The sequence below is a fragment of the Aulonocara sp. 'chitande type north' Nkhata Bay genome, linkage group LG1 (genome assembly GCF_057382095.1).
Source record: "Aulonocara sp. 'chitande type north' Nkhata Bay isolate Kocher_YH1m ecotype deep benthic linkage group LG1, A_spYH_male_GT1.1, whole genome shotgun sequence".
In the NCBI taxonomy this organism is placed as follows: Eukaryota; Metazoa; Chordata; class Actinopteri; order Cichliformes; family Cichlidae; genus Aulonocara; species Aulonocara sp. 'chitande type north' Nkhata Bay.
Genome location: NC_141344.1, coordinates 14,580,568 through 14,599,583, shown reverse-complemented (window position 1 = coordinate 14,599,583; position 19,016 = coordinate 14,580,568). Strand labels below are relative to the sequence as shown.

At 39.8% G+C, this 19,016-nt stretch overlaps 1 protein-coding gene across 7 annotated transcripts in view; it reads right to left on the bottom strand.

The window, feature by feature from the left end:
- Nucleotides 1–7,721: 7,721 nt before the first annotated feature.
- The window catches only part of esrrga (estrogen-related receptor gamma a), a 180,353-nt gene continuing 169,058 nt past the window's right edge, over nucleotides 7,722–19,016 (bottom strand). For all 7 annotated transcript variants that reach the window (XM_086282193.1, XM_086282046.1, XM_086282116.1 and 4 more), the window contains 3 exons: nucleotides 17,710–17,816; nucleotides 17,381–17,543; nucleotides 7,722–13,391 (listed from right to left, as the gene is read on the bottom strand). In XM_086282193.1, coding sequence (XP_086138319.1) covers nucleotides 13,147–13,391; nucleotides 17,381–17,543; nucleotides 17,710–17,816 — 515 coding nt within the window. In that variant the 3' untranslated portion in view covers nucleotides 7,722–13,146. The remainder of the gene's footprint in view (nucleotides 13,392–17,380; nucleotides 17,544–17,709; nucleotides 17,817–19,016) is intronic.

The window sequence follows — 19,016 nt, the reverse complement described above, 5'->3', positions numbered from 1 at the left end:
AAGCAGTCTGGTCTGCTGGTATTAATGTAAACTCCATGCATTTTGAGGGAGAGAGGATCAAGGAGAAGAAAAGTAGTAAAAAAGAGACTGACTCAATTAACATTGAATTTCCTCATTTATTACACTCCAACATATAAATATTTGTTTGATTGTTTTGTGTAGACATGCTCATATTGGAGTGTTGGTCTCTTTATCTGTTTCTTTTCGAGTGTATGTCAGGGGAGTTTGATGTTTTCGAAAGGCCATTACCACCGTGAGTCTGTGTCACTAGGCCTGTGAAACCCAAGGGAACTCCACCACTGATATACTGGGATACAGGAATAAAACACACACATATAGTGGAGCAATACACACAAACGTCCGCACACATGCACATATATGTATGTCTGTGTGTGTGAGGTTAAATAGCACCAAAACTGGCCTTCGAAACACCATTGTTGGTGTGATCAGTGCAAAGCTGCCACACATTAGCACTTTACAGGACTTTGAGTTTAAAACAGATATGGTCATCCTTGGAGACCTACCCTGCTTGTTACTAGATTAGGGGGTGAAAATCACATCCAGACTTCTTCTCAAACACAACAAAAAGCCCTCTAAAATTTCCAGTATGAGGTCTGCATATAGAAGTCAGTTTGTGTAACTGTGATACTTGAATTTTCCACATTAGAAAATAAATCACAGATTTCTGAAAAGGTACAAGGTCTTCCCCTACCAGGAGACAAGCCTCGATGGGGATAACATTTTAAGTTTCTTTCCAAATCAAATCCTAACTGGGAGCTGGTTCCACAGAAGAGGGGCCTGGAAGCTGAAGGCTCTGCCTCCCATTCTATTTTTAAATACCCCAGGAACTAAAAGCAAACCAGCAATCTGAGAGAGAAGTGCTCTACTGGCGTCTGATTACTCAAGAACTTGTATGTGATAAGAAGGATTTTAAATTTGATTCTAGAATTAACAGGGAGTCACTGAAGAGAAGCCTGTATGGGTGAAACGGTCATGATCTCTGTGTGCATGGACCATGAAACATGACACCTGAAACCTGAAACATGGAGGGAGAAGAATTGACGTTCCAGCGAGGGACAAAGGGAACTGACACAATATATACACATGAGGGTGATTAGGAAAGGTGTAGACACATGGGAATACAGGAGGGACAAATAAGGCATAACGAATTAGGGGAAGCAAAACTAAACGCAGTGTGCATGGGTTGAGGAACTGTCAACATAAAACAGGATGAGGGATGCACACCAAGACTCGGACAAGGACATGCAAGCTTGACACAAAGACAGAGATAAACAAACACAGAAACAAGCAGCAGACTGGGGATAGAAACAACAGAGTGAATACTGAGGAGCTTTTCAGGGAGCTTTTGAGGACATCCTGATAATAACAAAGTAGTCAAACCTAAAAGTCATGAATGTATGAACTAGTTTTTCAGCAACACTCTAAGACAGGATTTTTCTAAATGTAGAGATATTGCACAAATGGAAGAAAGCATTCCTTCATATTTGTTTAGTATGCGCATTGAATGGCATATCCTGATCAAAAACAAAACCTAAGATTTGTCACACTCTGATTAGAGACAAAGGTAAATGGCCTGTATTTGTATAGCGCTTTTCTAGTCGCTAAGGACCCCAAAGCGCTTTACACAATCAGCCACCCACCCATTCACACACTGGTGATGGCAAGCTACATTGTAGCCACAGCTGCCCTGGGGCACACTGACAGAGGCGAGGCTGACGAACACTGGCGCCACCAGTAGGCAACAGGTGAAGTGTCTTGCCCAAGGACACAACGACCGTGACTGTCCAAGCCAGGGCTCGAACCGGCAACCTTCCAATTACAAGACGAACTGCCAACTCTTGAGCTACAATCGCCCCCAAAGCATCTAGTTAGATACCATAATTCTAAGATTTTGGGGACAAGTACAAGAACCTCAGTTTTATCTGAATGTAGAAGCTTGAAATTAGAGGTCATCCAGGTCTTTATGACTTTAAGGCTTTCCTGCAGTTTAATGAATTGATGTGTGTTATCTGGCTTCATGGATAGATAAGGTTGGGTGTCATCTGCATAGCAGTGAAAATGTGTGATATGTAAACAGAATTAGTTGTAGCACGAAACTCTGTGCAACTCCATAATTAACCTTAGTGTTTGAAGAGGACTCTCCATTTATGGAAACAAACAGGAATCTATTAGTGGTATTATTCACAACACTGCAGCACAGAGCATGCTATAATCGCTGTAATAAAATATTGGGGTCAACAGTATCGAACTCTGCACTGAGGTCTAGTAGGACAAGCATAGCGATGAGTCCACTGTCATAGGCCATACGAAGATCATTTGTAACCTTCACTAATGCTGTTTCTGTAATCTCTGTGTAGGTTCTCAGTCATCCAGGTCAGGGTAATCTAAGGAGCTCTGAAAGAAAAGTGACTTGAATTCTTCTTCTTCTTCATTTAAAACTGGGTCTTTGGTTGATTAATAAGTTGGAGTGGAAGATTGCTGCTACTGCCTCTCCTTAGCCTGTGCTTCGAGGACTCCACACAAGACCAGGTTTTCTTCAGAAAATTTCCCAATTGTCTATAAAGCCCATATAATGTTTTGGACACACAGCAGTTTAGAGAGAACATGCAGCTAAACATGTCACTCCTGGTCCAACTGGCAAGTGGACCAGAGAAAGCGACAGTGTCCGACATTGTTTTGGCAACGGTACACACAGATTTAATATACATTTTAGTGACCTCTGATTGCCATAAATGGATGTTATTACTGCCGATGTGATTCATAATTTTATGGAATTTCAGGTTTCCTTCAGCATTGCCTCCCCTTTTCCCTGGAAGACAATTCACTATGGTTGCTGGTGTCTCTAGCTTCACATGTCTCAAAACATTGCCAGTCAACAGAGTTTATTCCTCAGCCAGTGTGTTGCCAAGTGAGGAAAAACGAGAGACATAAACGGGGGCTGGGGGCTTCTATTTAGGGCTACACTTCCTCCTCACCGTCACCCAGCCATCGTGTTTTACTTGCTGCTTGGGACATTTTGCTGGGGACAGCTAATGGTGGCTAAACTTAAGTTGTATGAGTGCACAAGAAGGTGATTTAAAAAAAACCCAAACACTGTCCAGAAACAATAAATTTATGCACAATGGAAACATGGAAATACTTACATTCAAGTCATTTTGTATTGTACACACTAGAAGTGTGTGTAATAACATTTATAGACATCTAAAGGCACAGGATTTGCTTCTTTCTCCTCTGCAGCTTCAGCACAGGTTATCTTACTGGGTTAAACTTGAGTTTGCAATATTGATTCAATGAACTGTACCTTGAATCTTAAAAAATGTTAGTGTTTCTGTACTTGATTAATATTGCCACTACGACCAAGCTATTTTCTCAATCATTAAGTCCCAGTGTCCATTTTTTCAAATGTACCCATTTACAGTAAAATGTGCATTATGCAAATACTGGCAACTTTCAACACCTCATATCTTTAAGGCACTTTCTAGAACTGTCTAGACTAATGGTGTCATTAGGTCTTATGGGCAGTTATAGCTGTATATCACTAGCATAACAGTGAAACTTTATGCAGGTAAATGGCAAATGAAATGGGGCTGAAAGTTTAACTCAGTGGGACCCCCAAAAATGTTTGCAATGGACAAGTCACTTATAGTGAGAAAGTCCTAACAGACAGCTGAGCTTTAAAGTGCTGAAAAAAGCACAGCTTATCACAGTTATCAACAGTGACAGATCAGGGTTAGAGCCCCCTTTTAGCTTAAGTTCAACAGTCTCAAAAAACCTGTGTCATTTATTAGTCAGTTATGCTGAGCAGAGTAAAACAGACCAATGCTGAGTTTTATTTTCATGCACAGAAAAAGAAAGTAGCCAATGTGAATACTAAACTGAGAAAATAGGGAAAAAAAAGAGTTTAAAGCAAATACAGCAGGAGTTTATGAGGGAAAAGAGGAGGTAGTGAAGAAGCATGATGAAGAGATGAACAGCACTTTCAAAAGGACAGAGATGGCAGGAAAGATATAGATGAAGCCAGAAGGTGGAGGAGGAGAAGAAAGGAGTTAAGTTGGCCATTAGCGATGCGACGTGTGGAACTCACTCTTACATGCGTTCCACAAGGTTAACGATAAGAGCCCCTCGGCAGCTGAAATGCTCAAGTAGCTTTTATCGTATCATAATAATGAATCAAAGATAAAATAAAATAAATGAACTCCAAAAGAAAAGCAAGTAAAATAAAACATATGTGCAGTGGGCTGAATGACCAGGCAGCAGCCCAAATAGAAAAGCACAAGAGGAAATCACAGAAAGAGAGAAGAAAAAAAAGAAATAAATATATCGGTCTCTTTCCACTAATATCTTCTTATGTCATCTGGTTGAAAAATATTTGCCTGCAGGTCAGGGCTCCCCCTGTTAGGAAAAGGCTTCTTAAAACGCTTCATGGCTCTTTGCTACATTAAATATCTGGCCTCTGCATCCCATTTACTGCTGCTGGCTATTGGGGGGGGGGGGGGGGGGGGGCTAGAGAGCTAGAAACAGAGAACTAAGAGGTGTAAATGTGACAACAAGAAAGGGAATAAAAGGAAGTAATGGTGGACAAGTAAGAAAAAAAGAATGTCTGAAAAAAAAGTTTAAAAGTGCAGAAGCTAATGATTTAAAACACACAAAAAATGCAATCTTGACAGCTTATGTTTGTTTTTTACTCTTACACAGCATGTCTTAATCCATGTATGTGTGTGTGTGTGTGTGTGTGTGTAGCGCCCTTGGCAAGAGCAGATCTGGCCATTCAGAATGGACAGTAGTTAGCCACCCACAGAAGCAAGCTGTTACTACTTTCTCTTCCCTCCTCCTACTCTCCCTGCTTTTGCCTTTCTATCACTCTTTATCTTTTTTTATATTTCATTTTTCTTATTTTTAGGGATTAGTAACAAAAAGCAGCTCTGTAATGGATGATAGTGGTCTATGGTTCTAAAATGTGAGGTTGTTCTCAGATTCTTTAATACACTAGAGGATGGATAAAATAGTGTTTGCCAAATTAAATATTAATGCCACCCTTGCCTTGCTGCTGCCACTGCTGTAGTTCCTTTCAGCAAAACACTTCAATCCAATTTAAAACAAAGCAAGACAATTGCAAAGGATAGTGACTTTGTAATGCTGTACTTCATCAGACTGTAACATTAAAAAGTGCTATCATCGTTACTGTAATGATGATATTGATTCTGAATAACAAATATGTTCTACTGTGAAGATCACCGTTTTTGAGCTTGTACATAGCATTCTACATACAATATTTAAAGACAGTTAGCTAATCTGTCTAGTAGATAGTTAAAGTGGAGACCATAGTGGACTTCAGAGTGGAGGGCCGACCATGAGCGATGCTGGCAACAATCTTTGTGTCCTCTTCTTTGTTGTCTTTGTGAACTGGATTAGATTTTTCCTCTTGTGGAACTCCAGTTGACTAGTTTGATCTAAGTTCTGATGTAATAACTTGTAAGGTTGATTGCTGTCAGTCATGTTTGATATTGACTTTTGTATTTTGGTAGCGTTATCTTGGTTTTTTGAAAACTCCCCCACAAAAAAACGTAAAATTCTTTGTCTATTTTACCCTTAATGGGACAGTAGACCTGGAGACCTTCACTCAGTCTGTCCTTTTCTACATTAAGTGCTGTGTAGACAATGTGACAGTGACTGAAACCATCCTAACTGAAAACCTTGGATGACGAGTGAAGTATAGGCTCTGATCAAAATTCACAACTCAGCCTTCAGACTGAGGGACAGGTCTCTATACAGCACTGCCAGAGCGAACCTGAGGAGGGAATCAAACAGGCCAAGAAGGCCTACAGGAGGAGGATAGAGGGCTTCCTCACAGACAACAACTTTCCCTGACTCATGCCACCGTTCCCACCTGTCTGAAAGTCTCCACTATCATTCCCAAAAGACTGTTATAGGCAGCCTCAATGACTACAGACCTATAGCCCTCACATCTGTAGCCGTGAAGTGTTTCAAGCAGATTGTGTGTCAACACATCAGAGACTGTCTACCCCCCTCCCTTGACTCCCACCAGTTTGCTTACCGAGCAATTCAGTCCTGGGAAGATGCCATCAACATCACCGTTCACAGAGTGGTGAGCCATCTGGAAGAACAGGAAGAGCTACATGAGGATGGTGTTGGTTGACTAGACGAAGCCATCATGTAAGACACTGGTACATGCGTAAGAAGTCACTTCTTACGAGTTCTTATGCATATCTGCTGATCTTACCTGGCCCCGCAACACAAATGCACTGGTAAAGAAGGCCCAACATCCACTGCGCTTCCTCCGTGTCCTGAGGAAGAACCTGGACTGGAAGCTGCTGCTGGCCTTCTACCATTCCTTAGTGGATAACACGCTCTCCTTCTGCGTGGGTGTTTGGTACGCAGGGGCCACTACTGAGAACAGGAAGGCTGCACAGAGGGTGTTTAACGCCACCCAAAAAATCACTGGATGCCCTCTGCCACCCCTGGAGGCCATCACCAGATCCTCCTGTCTCAGAAAAACCAGGGCCATCACAGGTGACCCCTTGCACCCCGCCCACTACCTGTTTGACCCGCTGCCCTCTGGTCGGCACCTCCAGACTCACAAACAGCTTCTTTCCCTGGGCCATTTGGACTGGTAACAAACACTGTCTCCCCACACTCACCGGTCTCAGCCATGGTCTGAGTAACCTCATCACTCAGGCCACTAACATACAGACTATACTAAGACCAAGTCCTTTACGCTACTTCCAAGCACTTTGTTCTCCAATGTGTCCCTTTTTCTTGTTTTGTATATATTCCAATTGATTGTATATATTTCTCCTGTTTGTTATTTATTCATGCTGTCTTAGTATTTAAATTTTGTTCCTGCACAGTTGGTGTGGACCATCCATATTTTTGTTGTAGATGTACAATGACAATAAAAGGCTATTCTATTCTATTCTATTCTATAAACAAGGCTATAAACTTATGATTGAGACCTTACATTTAAAGTGTTTACTGAGAAAATAAATGAAGTGAGAAGTGGGGGATTTCTTTATTTTTAGGCATCCAGACTTCTTTTTGTAACTAGAGGATCCTGATTTACCTTCATAACAGATTTTTAATGATATAGATTCAACAAGGTGCTGGAAAAATTCCTCAGAGATTTTAGTCCTTATTGACATGACAGCAGACAGAACACACAGTTGCTGCAGATTTGTCGGCTGCAGATCCATGATGCAACACCACCAAAATGTTAGTGACACTGTGTGAATTGTAGCCTCAGTTTAGTGTTCTTAGTTGCATATAGTGTGGTCTTCTGCTGCTGTAGTTTATCTACTTCAAGGCTGACTGTTCAGAAATGCTCTTTTGCATACCTTGGTCACAAGTTATGAGTAGTTATTTGAGTTACTGTTGCCTCCATATCAGCTTGAAGCCCAGGGAGCTGCGGTTCACTGGATATTTTTTTGGACTATTTTCTATAAACCCTAGAGAGGATTGTGTAGTAAAATCTCAATAAATATGCAGTTTCTAAAATACTCATATACCTGTCTGGTGCCCACCACCATGCCATGTAGAAATTCACTTAAATCAATCTTTCTTAGCTTATTCTGATGCTCGGCTGTCTACGTGCTTAAATGCACATGTTGCTGTGTGTATAAAACAATCAAGGAACAGACACAAGATTAAGAATCAGGAATCAGACACAAGACAGATGTCAAAACTGGAAGCCTGGTTTTTAATTGATATTGCTCTACTGTAATAATCCTGAAAGGCATAGTCTGGAGTAACACATGTAATGTTTTAACCCATAGTAGTTTAAGTTACAGAATCATAGGTCTCTCTTTTTGCATTGAACAATATATACAATGTGAAATAAATACATTTACACGAATGGACATTATTGTTTGAGCACACTTGTATGATACACATCACAAAAATATACAGGTAATTGTTTGTCTTTTTTTTTTCTCATTTAATGATGTGAAGCACATCTAAAACCTACGGACATGTTTTTAAATAACACTACAGGGACGTCTTTCATCAACTCTTCTTCACCACTCAAGGGTCTTTTTGTTCTTCCCTTTCATCCAAATGTTCCCAAACGTTCTCCCTTTCTTAAATATATTCTTCATGTTTGCAAATTCAGGCTGCAGGGTAAGCTGCAGCACGGGTGGCGTTTGCACCTGGGGACTAAATACAACTAAATGACCATACACTGCAGAGTTGTAGATAAACACTGTTTATGTGCAATTTTCAGGGGCAGCCATGGAAAGTGGACAAACCTGCTTTGTTACTGTGGCTCAATAAGTCATCATTCTGTTCAAGCTAATCTACTGTTTACGTGAAGTGGTCGCAACTAATTGATCCATATTAGAGCAATAACTTGATGTCCAAAGTGAAAACAGCTCAAATGGTTTGTACCAGTGGCTCTGCAAAAACCCAGCTGCTCCTTCCTTCTCCTTGCCTTTCCTTGTTAACACTAATGACAGAATCATTCTAATAGATTATTTAGTATTTGGATCTATGACCCGACATGTGCAACACTTGCCTCATAATTGTACAGTCTTCAAAATATTGCTTTTTAACAAGAAGAAAAAATACAATTAAATCATATTGTGGCTATGAGCAGCAGATTACATCAAAACCTCTGGACAAAATACATAGTTTCCCTTCCAAAAATGTTTCCTGGTCAAATTTAGCATTCGTCATCTGAAATGACAGCAGTAAACAAAATAAAATGGCATCATTGTGAATCACGTTTAATATGAATGTCAAACGTGGTTACTAACCAGATTCAGCTTTGCATTAATCACTTGAACAGCTTTCTTAGTGAATTGTTTTAGGAGTACGCACAATTTTTGGGCAACTGACAAAGAAATAAACAGCAACAGAAAACAAGAGTAAGAAAAAGAGCACCTTTCTTCCATTTGTTGTATGTGGCATAATGTACAGTTGGTGGTAATGAATACCATCCTTTTTTCCAGGGGGACACTTTTCTATGTTACAGTCAAAATACATTTGTTGTTATGCAATTCGAAGCTTGACCATAAAAATATCGCGTATTCCTACTTGTGAAACCTTTTTTTCTGTATAATCATGTTTTTAAAAATGTGTTAAAACCTTTGTTGAACACTAGAATATTTGAAATCATGGTGTTTGCATCACAGCGTATGGATCCAGAAATTTATTTTAGCAGGTAGGGTAATCACATGTTATTTCAAGTTGGGGAAAATTTGAGTTTCAATATGAATTTTGCAAAACCTGGTGCCCCACAATGCAATGAATATATGGTAAAGAGCAGCAGCGAGTGCTAATTAGACATGTTTCTTAAAACATGTCTTTCCCATCAAGCCACACAGGTTTTTCACTGTCTATTGTAAAGCAAGATATTTTCCAGGAAACAGGGACGAAAAAAAAATTGGTTTAGTATTTTCTCTTTTTGCCTGAAAACAGCAAAGATAATGACTTCGCTGAGCTGTATGGAAGGCAGTTATGTACAGCGAGTTTATCAAAAAAGAGTCACCTACAGTTCTGAATTACTCAAATGTCCTTTTCATTTCAGCTTTATTTAACCTAAAGATATACAATATACTGTTCAATCTACAGGAAAGTTACACAAATGATCCCTTTTTAAATACTTGTTAAGGTGTTTCTTCATTTAGATACTAAATATTTAATTATTTATGTATAGTTTGGTAAAGATGGATACTGTAATTTGATCCTGGTGGTCTAGTTAAATTTCTAGCAGAAGAGCCTTATATACGATTCGGTTCATTGTGAGAGAATCCGGTGCCCAGACCCCCGGCGGACTGATCCGACAGACAGATAGACAACATGGCCTCTACTCTACTCTGTGTTGTCTAAAGAAGAAGCACACAGCACAAGAACGGGAATCACCACAAGAAAAAGTACACAGCAACGCCTTAGAGGACTCATCAGAGGAGAAAAAAGTTCAAACATAAAAAAAAAGACCTAAAAGAAAAGAGATGAACCAAAGAGAGATTTTTTTCCTTGATAGAAAAAACAGCAAACATGAAACACACAGGTTGAACTACATTTTTTTTCCATTTTTTTTTCATTTTGTGTCCAATAAAATGTCTTATGTTAGAATTATAATCTGTATAATTTACAATATACAATGTTTAAGAAGGCTGAGAAAATACCCCTTACTAATAATACTGATGGCTGATACTGAAAGTGTGATGTTAGAGATCAACTACTTTTAAACTGCAGCACTCCTCAGCTGTGACAAGTTGCCATTTTATATTAGATTACGCTGTCATGTAAAATACACATTTTGGCATCCTTACTTGGCTTTAGAAAGTGCATAAATATATATATATATATATTTAAAAAAAAATCCATCAACTTTTTACCTGTTAAAGCTGTGATAACTCAACCACACTGTATGCAGTTTTACTTAACCATAAAATTAGTGTCTCTTTGTAAGACAGCTGCCTGTCAGCTCAGCGTTTCCATTTTTTGTCTAAAATTCAGAAAGGGTCAGAATTTTTAACAAGCAACATTACCTATTCTTTTTTTTTTTTTTTTTTACAAATGATCAATGTTAAATTATATAAATTACTGTTGTATTCAGCTGAGGTAATTAGCGTCCCATGATCAATTTATACAGAAGCTGATTTAAATGACATAATACGGTAATTGTTGTACGTAGGCTAAAAGCTTTCATAATTTCAACTCCTCAAAAAAAATCAAGTGTTTCAGGAAATGGGGTAGTGAGGTAACAGGACATTTTGATTTTGCTAGCACCATTGTACCCCTCAGCAAAGATTTAAATTTAGTCAAGGTACTCTCATGGTCCCCACACTCAGTCACATGTCCAAAAGAATTGCACCTCAAGCCACAAATGAGAGAAAATTGTGTACTATCTAAGTGTTTTTTTCACTACAAGAATTGTCCTGGTTCAATCAGATCAAATGTCAATGCAAAAAAAGCCTGGTCACATGAAAGGTGCGGACTTCAGAAGGTGATAATTGCAAATTGGATGCTGGATCTTTTTGTTTTTATTTGCTTGTATTACTTCTCCCAGTTGCAACCTTTACACAGCTTTTAAGTGAATAGATTCCTGGGTTGTATTTTTCTTCTTAACGGTCATGAAAGGAAATGCCCAGTGACTGTTATCTAATAGCTTATGGCAAGTTACACAGAGAGAAAGAGAAGCGACACATTCTCCTCCAAATCCTCATCCCCCTTTCTCCCGAATTTAAGACTGGCATGTAATGTTAATATTGCAGACTTAGTCCATATACACAAACCCCTCCTTGAAAACCACTATTGCTCAGAGTTTCTAAGATAAACGCTGATTTGTTAATACATTATTACTTGTTATATTTTTATATATATATATATGATAATTGCTGAAAGTGGTCAAGCTGATAGAAAAAAGGAAAGACATATTGATTGATTCAGTTTTAAGAAGACAATATTAATAACAAAAACAAAGCCATGTTATATGTCATATACAGGATGACAATTATTTACAACCCTAATATTGGTATCATCACTAAGATTATTTTCAAGGTAGAAATTAAGAAAAAAGATCGAGGAGTTTTAAAGCAACAATACGTATTCTTCAGTCAGTTTTGTCAGCACACCTTTCCTTCTGGTTTGAATTGCGCCGAGTGACTGCGGCTCCCCCTACACTCCCTGAATGAGTCACAAGAATATCTCTGTACTGACACAGGAGATGAGCTGGTAGTCGTGAACACAACGGGATGAGGAGGGTAATACAGAGGTGAGACTTTTGAGTTTTTGGAGTGTGGCTAATGAGCTTGGGTTGGACTACTAATGGCACGTTGATAGACTTAAATCCCTACTGACTGGTATGTGAAGAGCTGCAAATCAGGGCCACAAAACTGCTAAAAATTGTTCAAATACACGTCTGAACACAAGAGGTGTTTTTCATCGATTATACACTATACACAGAATGTGAACTCAGCCCACATTTGTTTGTTAGCCATGTATCTTTGACAATTTTATGAAGTTTCAATCAAATTGTATTCTGTTGTTAGCAACTAAGAAGTCATATGTATACTTTTAAACTCTGCGAATTAATCACACCTCATGTGGTTAGAATATATGAAACAATTTTTAGCTTTGCCAAGTGAACAGACATTGATATTATGGCAAGACAGGTTTGAGAGGCCAGGATGACCAGTCGTCAGCAAATACAGCAAACAGTAAAGTTGTACTTGAAGCGGGGGAGTCATGGGAAACCAGGAAATTGAATTTAGGGAGAACCAGAAAGAGTTTAAAGCAGTTGTTTCCAATGCTTTTCCGTAAAACCTTAAGCGCTGCTGGTTTTCATAATACCCAGAAAACAATTTAATAATTACAGGAAGAGAGAACCAGCAGTACTCTTGAGGCCCAGGACTGAAAACCACTGGCAGATCAAAACAGAAATGGTTTTGGGTTATGACAGTAAAGTTTGCTGGCATCCTCTGAATGGATGATTCCATTCTTTGGCAGGGCAAATCTCCTCTTCTTTTCTTTCTGTCCATTGATTCAAATTTCATTGTACATGTACTTCAACAATAAATGTCATTAACACCTCCTAAGTGTTCGTTTTTTGTCCACTCGTCTTCTTCTTGAACGCTAAAAAACTCTGAGGGAAACAGGAGGGGGAAAGGAGACACGAGTGCAGTCTTACAGTCTCTCAGAGCTAAAAAGAAGACTGTTCAGTGTCTTTTAAACGTGTCCTCATTTAAGCGTTTGTCATTAATAACATCCTAATTGTTATTAAATGCATAAGTGTTTGTCATCGTCAGTGTTTGGAGTCACTGCGAGAACTGTTAAGTTACTCTTAGCAAATATCGTCTTCCATTGATAAATGGGAGTTACACAGTCTGTCACCGTCTTCCTCCAAAAAAGATCATCAAGTCAACACCCTTTTGTCAAAGACGTGGTGTTTCAAGTTCAGGTGAGAGGTCTGGATAGCGTCTATTTATAGGGAAATGTGTCAGCAGACAAACTTCCTATTTCTGTGTGTGTGTGAGAGTGTGTGTGTGCATGTATCTGTGAGAGTGCGCGTAGAAGAGCAAGAGGTCATTCAAAGTTGATGTTCAGAGTTCGAGTTGAAGCCCAGGTGGATCAGACTCTAGCTGTCCTTCCATCTAGTCCCTGTCCTCAGACCTTGGCTTCCAGCAGCTCCAAAAAGAGTTTGTGCATTGGGACTTTGCCATCCTGCTTGATGCTGTAGAAGTGTTGCACAGCCTTGGTGGAGGTCTGGCGGAGCAAGGGGAGGGTCATGAGCAGCTTGCCTGCCCGACGGGGATCCTCCTGGTGCTGGGAAGCCTCGTAGTCCTGCAGGGCCTCGTGAAGCACATCCTGGAGCTTCTGTACTGCATCCACATCTTCAATATGCATGGAGTCTGGAGTAAGAGGACAGACAATGTATGACTAAAAATTTGAAGTATTTTGTATAATAATATCCACATCTACTGAACTGTATTTCAACCAAAGTGGGAAATGTGACATAACTGTTTTGTTGCTGTTGATAAAAAAGAAATATTGCATGAAAAAGTGGACTTTTTAAAAGTAAGTCAAGCCTGCTAATGTGAAGCAGATCCTGCAAAACTCTCCCACAACTCTCTGAGATGTTTTCAGCAGTGTAGACTTGTATCCGTGCCACCATTGTCTGCTGTGAGTGAGGGGAGAGAAGTGCTAAAGATTAAACTAAACATCTACGCAGAAACAAAGTGAAAATATTCCTGAGCATCGCAGGTGCAGGCTGAAAATACTATCAATATAAATTCTATCGACTCATGATTTCCATGCCTACTGTAAAAAGTGCAGAAATACTTTGTGCATTTAGCAAAAACCTGATTTAGTGGCATTAAAGGAACAGTTACAAATGTAGCCCTATTCCTTAGTACTTTTAAACACACAAAGATTCAAAAAACAATCCAAAAACAGGGTTTATATATTCCCTTTATTCCCTCCCTTCAAAGTGCAAATCTGTGGGAGTGATGAATGGCCAGACAAAGAGACAAGTGGGTGGAGAAAAAAACAGACAGACTTGTAGAATGATCAAGAGATGAAGGAACACATGAGAGTTTGTGTGTGTCTGTGTGTGTAGGGGGTGATATGGTGGTGCAGGAGGGAGTTGAAGGAGTATGCGGTTGCACACATCTGTAATCTCTCTTTGAGCTGGCATGTAAGGTGTGTTTTAGCAGTGGCAGTAAAGCCCGATGATGTCCCTCAATAATAATGCTCCATATTGCCCCTAAGGGAGGCAAGGTCTTAATGTGAGCTGGCCTTTAGCTCCCAACCTCCGATCAATGTCTACGATCAATAGCTACATGCATGTTAAATAATAATCACAAGACAACTATTGATAGCTCGCTCCCCCACTCACCTACCAACAACACCACCCCCACACACACCTACAAAACATTTGATTTGCTTAGACATATGATTGGGTGTGTAAAGACACACACAGACATTGCAGGTGTGGACAGAAAGGATGACACAGTCTGATGCCTGCTCTCCATGTAAGCTCTGTCAGCTGCGTGGAGTTCTACATTAACACAGTATGATCTTTTGTAATGACCTTCTAAGTCCACTGTGTGCTATACACTTCACTTTTATATGTTTACTTTTTTACATCTGTAAAGTCAGTTATACAAGTGGTTAAACTACATGCATATACTCCTAAGCAGAAGCATTTTAGCTGTTTGGAGGTCTCGTGTTGTGTATGTGCTTTTGTTGCCTGCCATTGGTGGAAGCTTTTAGTGAAGGATATTGCAGTTCAACCAAATACTTCCCACTGGGTACTTGTTAAACACACTAGCTTTCCCAGGCACACATGCTCACATCATCCACGTGCACAGATGGGAATTGGAACAAGTATGAAATATATAAATTATATTGTTCAGAGAAATAAAATCAACATAAAATGTGCCTGCAAAGCCACATACACACAGATGTGCACACAATCGGACTAGCACAATCAAATACACTGAGCTGGATCTATCGAGTATAATGCATGCATCAGTATGCAGGACCAGACTGGTCAGTGGGTCGGATTCTGTGAGGATCAATAGAAAAATCAGCTTCTATTGGTCCTCAGATATTCTACTTGTGGTCCACTGGTCTGAGTCTTTTAGAAACTTTTCTCTGTGATGATATTTTCCTTAGTGGTTAACGGTATTGATGAGGCAGGGGAACGAAGTTTAAGGTTAAGTTGATATTTCTTTTTGTATATACAGAATACGACCATATATTTAACTTTTACTTATACAGTACCACTTTGTAAATATAGACTTATTCCATAAAGTCATTATGACATTAGTATTGACTGCTAATGCCATACAGAATGGAGGAGACCCCCCCCCCCCCAACCTTTTCTTCTTTTTTTTGAATTTGTAATGGGCTGTGCAGTGAATAGGCAGAAGCTAAACTGCAGTTTAATGAGTTTCACGTTGTTTTTGATTAGCATTGTGTGTTTAGTATTTAAGCTGGTAGACATGGCTTCTGCCTGTGCTGTGACCCGCAGTAAACTCACAAGTAAAACAGCAGACGTTAATGAGCACAAGTACATAAGGCTGTTAAAGCGAACATGTTAACATGGAACTCACAATTCACAGTCGCACATAAATGAATCACACACACACACACACACACACACACACACACACACACACACACACACACACACACACACACACAATCACATACCCCCACATGTGCCTCCTGTTTCCCATGGCTAGTTTAGCTTTCTTTACATGTGGGGCACGTTTGCTAACATTTCTTAAGGCTTGGCTTCATTAATGCACAATTAGCATCCTGTGAATTAATTAGTGTCAGTGCCCTTCAAAATGCTAATGCTAGCATTCTGTTGTCTTGAAGAGCATTTCGAGAGTCTGGGCAATGATACAAAGTTCTTATTTGGCTGTCAGCTATTTCAATTTCAATTAGTTAAAAGAATGACGATTTCAAATGTGAATTTTCTTAAGAGCGATGTCTGCTTTTGACAGAGTTTACTAACCTGACATTTCCATCATAATGAAGAGCATGCTGTAGCTGGCCGTTTACATGGCCAGTAAATTCACGTCATGCCAGTGTCGAAATGGAACATTAAGAAAACAAAAAGGCAATTACAAAAATAAACCAAAGGTATGTGTTGATAAAATCCTATGCAAACAATGAGCCTTTACATGTAGAGGAACAGTTCAAAATATTATAGCTGAATATAAAGCCCCGTGAAAGATGTTTTCTTGCACTTTGACGGCATTTTGTGATATATAATAGATGGGAGCTTTAAAAAATATGGAAAATAAAGAATATCGCTGAATGAGCCATTGTGACTAATGTCAGCACCATTTCCTTTTGTAAAACAATGAAATATTATTACTATTAGATTTTCCTGTCCATGTACTGGATGTTTGCCAAATAATAACGATTCTTAACTCTGTTGTCCAGCTGAAATAACCAATAAATTTCCTTAACTTCCAGTAAGCAGTATTCAGAGAATAACTGAAACACATACATGGATGGACACAAATGCACACACACAAGCAGCGGCAAGAGATTGATTGTCACACAAAGCCCACAGGAAGAACATGTCAATATTTTCTGCATGTGCAGAGCAGTATCTAAGTATGTGTGTAAGCAAACATTTTTCAATGGCACACACAAATGTTTCACTGAGTGCTAATAACCAGATGTATGTTTTTTGAAAGTTTAGGAACATTTATGGATGTAAATATGTGTATGCGTGCCTTTAGTGGCACAACCAGAACAAAAGGCCCCTCCCTCCTTATTCAAAGCTCTCTCGTTGCATTCTCCCATTTAAACACATTGTATTGACAGCTCCCCCCTTGTAATTAAAGAGTACTGAAGAGCTGGCCAGCTTCCAAGACAAAGTTCAAAAGACGGGTCATGGGAGGAAGAAAGCGTGTGTGTGCGAGAGAGTGCGTGTGTGTGCGCGTGTGTCAGTCAGCTGTCGATGCAGCTGGACACATCAGAGAGGGGGCCTTATCGACAGATTTTGGGTTCTAATGATTTCACCTTATTTAACAGGCATCTGAAGAGACGACTATGCTAATTGCAAAAAGGATTGGCACGTTGTGTTGTGGTGAGGTTCAACTAAAAAACACGTTTTTATTTTTGCACTGAGCATGTGTTTTTCTATGTATGCATACAGTATTTGACACACTTTTGACTAGTAGAGTATGTGTTAACATGGTTGCGTCACAGTTGTGTGTTTGTTTGAATGCAGAATACTGAAATCGGTCCTCTGATAGTTCAGCTCAAATGAGCCCCATGGGATTGGGAATCCTAGGATTAACTCTTCCACCAGTAAAACACAAATGTGGAGACAGACAAAAATATCAGCTGAGAGTGAACAAATTCCAACCTGAGTTAGCCAAAGCAATGGCCTTGAGAGTGACAAATTCCTCCTTCTCTAGTTTCATAGATTTATATTTCTTCACCAGCTGAAGGATGGCATTGTTCAGGTCCAGAAGTCCAGCTAATTTCGACTGGTCCTCGTCCATTATGTAGTCCTCAGCATACACCAACTACAAAGAGACAAAACAGAAGAACTGGATTTACTGGCATGTTCTTAAATGTCCACTTGAGAATGACTCCAAAAATAAGTCAGTCCCTTTGGATAGATTGCATTACGGTTTAGAGTTATGCATTACGAGAGGTGGCCACTTGAGCCCAAGAAACAAACAGGCTTACCTTGTCTTCAAAGGGCAGTGAACGGTAGACAACGCGTAGGATCAGGATTTCCATCCATGCACTCTGTAGGAGACTCATCTGGTCTGCCAGAGACAGTGTGGAAAAACCTGGTAAACATTGAGACAAAAAGAAAAGCAAGAGCATAGATTGTTAATTTAATTTTTCCACCCGAACAAACCAAAGAGTTAAGGAGTCTATCTTTCAGAAAGAAAATAAAATTCAGTAAATATAACCTTTGCGAAGAGGAAAATGCATCCTGTGTGTTTTTCTAACGTGGGTTTTGTTTTGGGATTTATTTATTTTTTAAAGCAGAACTAACTCAAAAGCAATAAAACAGCTGTGTTTAAAAGGTGTTTGAGCTAGTATTAGGTTCAAGACTCAGCTTCACTCCCTTCTTGGCCAACCTCAATCCATCCACTTGACTAGAGTTCTCCACCTCCTCTCCTCTTCCTCCTCTTCCTCTTATGCCCAGGGCTATTCTCTGGGGAAAGGCGGGCCTTATCTTTCCCTGCCACAACTTCCAAGGATCAATGCTGGCCATCGCTGTTACGCCGCTCAAATACACACACACTAACTGCTGCTATGGCCTCAAAACTCCTGCTTTCTTCGGTGTCAATCCATGTCTGCCTATTTGCCTATGTCTACGTATATCTGTCTGTCTCCTTTTTACCTATCAGTGTCTGTCTATGACTGTGAACCTCTTTTCACCTTTCTTTCATTCACTCATTTCTTTTCAGACAGTGAGTACACACACGATTCATATTTCTGCTTGATGCTTTTTGATTGCGATGTTTTTGCTTCCTCATGCCATATCTCTTGATTACACTCACTTCACTTGCGGTCCATCCCTCTTAGTCTTTCTCTTTCTGTCTGTCTCTTTAATGGAACACCTGCCTGCTCACACCTTTCTTCGCAGCTGTCCTCTCCTCACACACCTGTCCATTCACACCTGCCTGTCTGCCTGTGTGTGTGTGTTTGTGAGCGTGAGCCTTCATAGGCAAGGCAAAGACAGTTTGCCATGCAAGCACACCTGTCAGACCTCGCTGCAGCCCTCCACTGTGTGTTTGTGTATGTGTGTTGGAGTGAAGCATGATGCCAGGAGAAGCAGGCAGATGCGAAGGAAGCTATTTCTTCAGTAACATCTGCTGCGAAGAACCTCCTCTTGAGATGTTAGGTGCGCCAGAGTGTGTGTTGGTATTTTGCGCATGCATGTACATTAAGGGCTCTTATCTCACAGTTTGTTGATTGGTAATGGCAGGCGTCTCATTATGTCCAGGTTGCAGGCTATTGTTGTTTGTAATGCGCTC